This window comes from Acinonyx jubatus, chromosome C1 (assembly GCF_027475565.1).
Source record: "Acinonyx jubatus isolate Ajub_Pintada_27869175 chromosome C1, VMU_Ajub_asm_v1.0, whole genome shotgun sequence".
Lineage (NCBI taxonomy): Eukaryota > Metazoa > Chordata > Mammalia > Carnivora > Felidae > Acinonyx > Acinonyx jubatus.
Window position 1 is genome coordinate 173,218,383 of NC_069381.1, and position 7,194 is coordinate 173,225,576.

The 7,194-nt window shown below is 36.1% G+C and overlaps 1 protein-coding gene across 1 annotated transcript in view; it reads right to left on the reverse strand.

The window, feature by feature from the left end:
- Positions 1-5,995, reverse strand: part of COL5A2 (collagen type V alpha 2 chain) — a 146,600-nt gene extending 140,605 nt beyond the window's left edge. The window contains exon 1 of the mRNA XM_015077654.3: positions 5,694-5,995. Coding sequence (XP_014933140.1) covers positions 5,694-5,790 — 97 coding nt within the window. The 5' untranslated portion in view covers positions 5,791-5,995. The remainder of the gene's footprint in view (positions 1-5,693) is intronic.
- Between the last annotated feature and the right edge of the window lie 1,199 nt (positions 5,996-7,194).

Consider the following 7,194-nt stretch of genomic DNA (forward strand, 5'->3'; position numbering starts at 1 on the left):
AGAGCTATAGGGACAAGTTTCCATTAGTTCATTAATCTTAATTATTAATATTGTTAATATCACTACCTTCTCTGTAGAAGGCAACATGGGGATAAGAAAAATCTTGCATTATTGTGATTTATCTTATACACTGTTCCTTAGAGAATATATTATGTATAAGATGAAAACAACTTGATTTCTTTGGAAGGGCTTAGTTTTGAACATCAATAAAATATAATAAAAACATCAAAGCTGCCAATGTGGCCACAATTTTAAGGCAAAATATTCCATAAGACAGTCTGCTCCTCTCGTCAAGCAAATGCAAGAGTAGATTAAAAATATTGTTTTAAAAATATTGATTATAACAGCTCAACAGTCTTAAAGGAAATTTAGATGAAATACATGTAAAATTTACATGGAAAGAAATTAGGAGGAAAACTGAATTGTCAATATCTTCCCAACTCCATTGTTTTATACAAACTTGTACAGCTTGCCCAAATTTATATAATAAAATCAATTAATAACTAATAATTTTAGTCTTTTCCTCTATCATTACTACATCTTTCATATGTAAATCTAAATTTTTGAATGTTGTGATTCAAAACAAAACATAGTAGGTCAAAAAATGACTGATTTTTAAACATTCTATGAATGTGATAAAAGGCCACTGATGATGTATGGATTGTCCTTCAAGTAGGAGAACATTGTTTAAAAAAGATTTTTTTCTGTGGCCATAGATTAACATTATTCCAAACTTGTAAGTCCCAGCTACTCAAAACAAAGATTTCTCTTTGTGTTTTTACCTCACAGTCAGCATTATGTGCATTTCTAGACTGACCAATACAATGAATTTTAGACCTGTGGTGAAAAAGTGTGCTAAAAATGTGAAGACAGGAAGCAAGAGAGAAAATGAAAATTATATAACCACCTGGAAATATATTTTAATAAGATGTACTCATTGCATAGTAGAATGATTTACCTAACTGCCGTGAAGAAGATTTGGGCATTGAGTTATTTTTCCAGAAATGATGGTGAATTTGCCACAGTTTCTCTACAAACTTTAATTAGGCAACTTTGTAAGTGAAAGGAATAAGTAGAATAGCAAGTTATTTCCACACCACAGTTGTGTAGTCTTGGAATAAGAAGCCAACTGGTCCACGTCAATATCAAAAGGATGTTAGGCAGAGATGCAGTATAGTGGTTAACCAACAGGAATCAGAATCACCTAGAGAGCTTCCCAAATCCCATCCAAACCATCTACATCAAGATATCTGGAAAAGAGGGAAGCCTAGAATCTATATGAGTAACAAGCTCTTCAGATGATTATTCAGCCAGCTCAATGTGGATCTGTGGATTGCTTACCCACTAACCTAAAGAGTCATGGTCAAAGCACATGTTGTTCTGTCAATATAAAAAATTATCTGTATCTATCAATCTACCAGTCTACATCTATAGAGAGAGATATAGTCTTCAAAATAAAGCCTCACTTTAGTTTGGATAAAAGTTATAGGTACTTCTAAATGTATTTTAAAAGAATTAGAAAGCAAAAAGCTGCAGTCTAATTTAAGTGCCATCCAATGTTCTTGGCTTCATGGACTACTTGGAAGTGACCAATAACAAGGGTACATCTGGTCACACAACTATATCCTGCCCAGTGAAACTAGATCTATTCCAATGAAAGTGGGTGACAGTTACACTCATTGCGGTTGGGACTATATTTGCCTCCTAACAGCTATTCTCTCCTTTATTTCTTTCGTAACATAATTCTATTCAGTAGAGTACACTGCTAGTGCTACTCACCTAAAAGACTGCATTTCCCAGCCACCCTTGTAGCTTTGTGTGACCATATGACCGAATTCTGGCCACAAGTAAGTTGAAATGGGATGAAGACTTAATAGTCTCCATGAATAAAGAGAGAATCACAGCCTTCGTCTCTCAACCTCTATCCAGATGCCTGGAAAGTAAATGTAACGGCTGGAAATTCAACAGCCATCTAAGACCATAACATCAAGGATTATACCCCAGGAATATGAGAGTAGAGAACTAGAAAGAGACAGAGTCTTTGATGACTTTGTAGAGCTAATATACCAGCCTTTCACTACCTAACTAAAACTTTCTTTTATTAAAAAAAAAAAAAAAGCACTTAAAAAAAATTTAAACAATTGCATTCTGGTATATGCAGCTGAACCTAGATTAAAACATCCACTATGAAAGAAAAGGTTGTATGTCCTACATAATCCAAAGTATCTATTTCAATAGTAATGAGTTTAAAACAATTTATGAGTTTTCAAGTATCTTAAGCTATGCATTCATATTCTCTACTTCCTATAAAATGATCCAATCCAAGTACTACTTAGTAACGTACTCAGTACCATTTAAAACGATCTGGGCCAAGTAGTACTAAGTAATGAGCACTTGCGTCTTCAAGTTTGTATTATAATAATGAGATAAATGGTAGATGTGACATAAAAATGGAAGAAACCATGATATAAAAAGGACTCTGAGCCCTTCATCTCTTAGTAATCAGAAGCTGGCTTGGGTCCAGGATATCAGTGTAGGGTTGCAACGAGAGGGTTGCAAATTTATGGTCCATGAGCCAGACTTGGCGCTCAGCGATATTGCATTTGTCTTATGCAATGCTTTCTGGAAAACACTGGTTTTGAATGCCTTAAAGTGGGCATATGCATCTTCAGTTCTCCACAGGCCCATCATCCCCTGTAGATATATAAACACTCACTTGCTTCACTTGTTTATGTCACCTACCTGGTCTCTGGAAATAAATGGTACAATGCTGCACCTTTCCTTCTCCCCATTCTTCTCTGTTGTTGAAATCAAAGATTCATATCAAAGATTATATTCTCAGATTAAGTCTGTCCATTTCTAATAACAAAAATGTGCATAACTCAATAGGTGTCAGACCTTTGTTTAGGAGTATAAAAATTACTATAAATTCATAGTATTTTCTCCTAGAAAAAACAAATGGGGAACCTTTTAAAGCATCCCACCACCACCATCACAAACACATATACCCCAAAAATACGAAAAGCTGATTTTGTCTTCTTAACTCTGCTTCTTGTTACTGAATAGTGTCAACTAAAGTTAGCCCAACTTCCCTTCAGTTCTTAGGAATGTGAAAAATTAATTCAGTTCTTATATTTTTGATAGGTAGTAATTATCTGGGCCTATATGTCCCAAAACTTTATTTATTTACTCTTATCTCATCATTCATAAGTATTTCTATCAGGCAGACACTGTGCTTATGTTGACATTTCTGGTAAATAAACAGTCAAACAGATAAAAAATATACCTTGAAGTCTTGAAAAGAAAACTATAAAAGCTTGTAAACATGTAGTTACCTGTGATAACACGTGTCTACATTTCAAAGGGGACATATTTTTACACAAAATCACTACCACATTATATCACTTAGTTATAGCCAAAATTTGAAAAATATACTTGTTTTGCCTGTGAACCTTAGCTATTTCTTTAGTTTAAAGCATTTACTTGAACTTACTCTTCCCCAAATTTAAAATCACATGGAGTTTCAAAATTCTGACACTTTTATTAAGCTTGTGTCAAGCCTGAACAGGGGGAATAAAGTATTGCCAAGTATCCATTCAATATAACTGAAACCAAAATATGAACAGTAAGTAAGTACAATACAAGTTACAAAACTCTGAATATACTAGATTCTGGGATTCTTGTGTATATTACCTTTAATTTGGGCCATACAACTTTCTATTGCTATTGAATTTTTATCACATATTTTCTCCTGGGTTGAGTAATAAAACAGAGGAATTTAAGTTTTACCATGTGTATGTACGGAATTATACTTTTTCTGTAAAATCTGATGTTTGGGATTCCGATTGCTGTGCTGTTTGGTTATATAGGGGGAAGAGGGGTTGGTATGGAGATGGAGACTGTTTTGCACCAAATATAAAATTTCTAAAATTTAGGTAAATTAATATTAGAAAACATTAAACTCTCCTTATTTTTCAATAACACCTACAGAGTAATTACAATTATTTGGGAAAGTCTTTTAACATATGCCTATTCCATATACCTTATGAAACACTCTTTTCGTTTATTCACATGATCAATTATTTCCACACTTTATAAAAGTAAGTTGTTTATTTTAAAGTATATTGACATGGAAAATTGTGTTAATTAAGTTTTAAACTAAAGTTGTTGATTGTTTTGGTGGGGGAGGGGAGTGAACTGTTCCTTTTATAATTAAATTTGCTATTTCTATTGTAATTTTTCCATATTTTTTCCTCCCCTTTCCTGACTCCTAGTACCTATTCAATTATTTTCGCCTCCCCTCCAAACAACTAATGTTTTTCACACCATTTCAAAGAAACTCAACAGTTTTACCTTTTATGAATTGCCTCGTTTTTTAAAACATAAAAAGTAACGTAAAAAGTTACAAGATTTTAGAAAGTGCCCCCTCTATGGGACTCTGGACAGATTGTTGGGTATTCATCTCACATTCTTATTTTCACTCTTTAAATGATTTTTAGACCTTGTGGCCTGTAATTTTATGAACATCTTCAGAGCAAAAATACACAGAAGCAGGTATTAAAAAATATACACACACATATGCATATATCTGTGTATATATATATATATATATATATATACACACTCAAAATATATATAAAGACAATAACAGAAAAGTTTAAATGTGCTAAGTTTTAAAAGCTTGAGTTTGATGTTAAATAGTTATGAAAATGTATATGGTCTATTATGAAAAAAAAAACATGTCTGGAGAATAAGGATTTAATAACCAGTGGAACCAATTTAAATGTTTTCTTATATTCTATAGCAGCCATGCGTTTTTGCTTAACCCTACCATGCCACCCAACTCTAACCATGAGCAAATTGCATAGGAAAAAAAAATCGGTAACCAGGCAAGATTTGCCTTAAACCAGAAAAAAGAAATGAAACTTGTGTCTAAAGGATAATGCCCATGCAAATATTCCATGATAAATACATTATATATAAGGCATGCCGATTTGCAGCCTTCCGCCATCCAGCAGGGAGCCACCACTGTCCTGATAATCAAGTCAGTAGGGTGGGAAAATACCACTGTTTAAGAAATCTGGCTTCTATCAGCCTCTGTCACGGACAAGTAAACGAGACTGTCTCTCAGTAAGCAAAAGTGGTTTAAGATCACAAATGAAAATGGGAAAGAAGTAAAAGCCTGTAAAGAGAAAAGAATAAGGAGCCAAAGACAAAGAAAAATCAGTTATCAGAGTGGCTGCAGAGGTTTTTCTAAACAAAGAATTGTATGAAGCAGCTGAAGTTCCGTACAAAAAAGACTCCACCCTACCCAGCTCCTGCTGCGACTTTTCCTTGCTCTGAAAACTCCAGCCCACAGAACAGAACTCCTCTGGCTAAAAGTGCCTTTAGTGCTCCGTTTTAAGCACTCTCCATTTCTTTTAAAGTTCCCACTGTCCACATTCAGGCAAAAGGACTTCTCCTAGGGTTTCCCAGAAACATGCAGCCCAACGGCAGATGGAGAAGCTCCGCATTTACAAATATCCTGATTGTCTTCCGAGAGAGAGCCGTTTCCCAGGTGCAAATCTGTCAGCCCCCTTCTCAACTTCAAACCAGAACTTCCTCTTCACGCTCTTCCTTCCCGAGGCTTAACATTCCACCTATTTCCCAAACCGTGCAGTAAACACCACAAGCAAAGCAAACAGCAAACTCACCATCCTCGCCTTCTTCCTGGGCTTTTATTGAGACAAACTGCCCTAATAAAACAGTAAGAATGAGGAGAGGTCTTGCTTCCACCCAGTTTGCCATCATGTCTAAATATTAGACATGTGGGTCCTCCTGGGAGTGAAAAGTAGATTCTAAGGTTATTGTAGCACCATGAAGTCAGCTGCGGGCTCTTTTAGCACCAGCCCCAGGGCAGCCTTTGCAAACCCCCTTTTTCAGCACCAGCTCCAGCACAGTCTGAGAAAACTTTTTTCAAGCGATGCAGCTTTAAATAGGAAGAATGCTGCCTCCACTTCTTTTCCTGCCCCTTTTCAGCTTGTTCAGGCTCATAACCATCCAGTGTCTGCCAAGCAACGGTCTGATTGATGGTAAACAACCAAATCAGAACACGCGCCTCTGTGCCTTGAACTGTCCCTACTTCACTTATGTTTTAAACACAAATGAGGGCTTAATCACAGGAACAAATGTTTATTTCTCTTTCTCTTTCTTTCTTTCTTTTGTTTTTTAACAGAAAGCCTGTTAGAAGGAAATAGTCCTATTCTCCCCTCCCTAATCCTTCCCCCAGACACACACCCCTTCACTTTTTTCCCTATAAGCTACATAGCCTTTTTGCCTACTCTTTGGTGTCTAGATAATTCAGGACTCTTGTCCACCTTAAACTTTCAAAGGATCAAATTTTAACCCTTTCTTTTCACTGAAGAGGAAGTATTCTTGTCTCCTTGACAGACTGTGTTTCTTTTTCCAGATTCAGTTTCTTTTCCCAGATTCTGGAAGGGGACTACTAAAACTGTGCCCAGGTAAGCTTCAGGTGAAGGAAACTGCTTGAGACGAATGAATTTGTGATGCATCCTACTTTGAATTAAGATGATCTCCGCATTTCTCCACATCTCTTGTTTAGTGGAACACATCTGCAGATCCCTCTTGGCCCAGAAAGTTTTATTATGTAGAAAACTAGTCGACTATGTTAGTGTAGAGGAATGGGAAGTATACTGCATTTGGATCCAGCAAGTCTCATTTTCGACAACAGCTCTGCCACTTACCAATTTCGTAAACACAAAGTCCTTTATCTCTGGGCACTCCCATTTTCTCATTTGAGAAAAGGGCTCTGCCTTGACCAGTGTTTAAGGTTTAGGGACATTAAAATGAGTAGTGTATTATTAACTAAGTTCCAAATTGCAAAGAGCTACATAAGAGTCGATGGTGGAGTTATTATTCCTACACCAGTCTTTCAGGGACTGTGGTAGTCCCAGGTGCACATGCCCTTTAAGAGCGATATTCACGAATTTTTGTGCCACCCCTCTTGCTTGCCAAGATCTTAATGATCTCTGAGTGTTGTACATGATCTAATACATTCACTGCCTTGAGTACACCTAGACCCAGAATGGCTGTCCTATACAATACAGGTGAGTCAACTGCTTATAGTAACTACGCAGTGATCAGGTACCTTGCACCATACGAAGCACTGAGGGAGAAAACGACACGAAATAACTG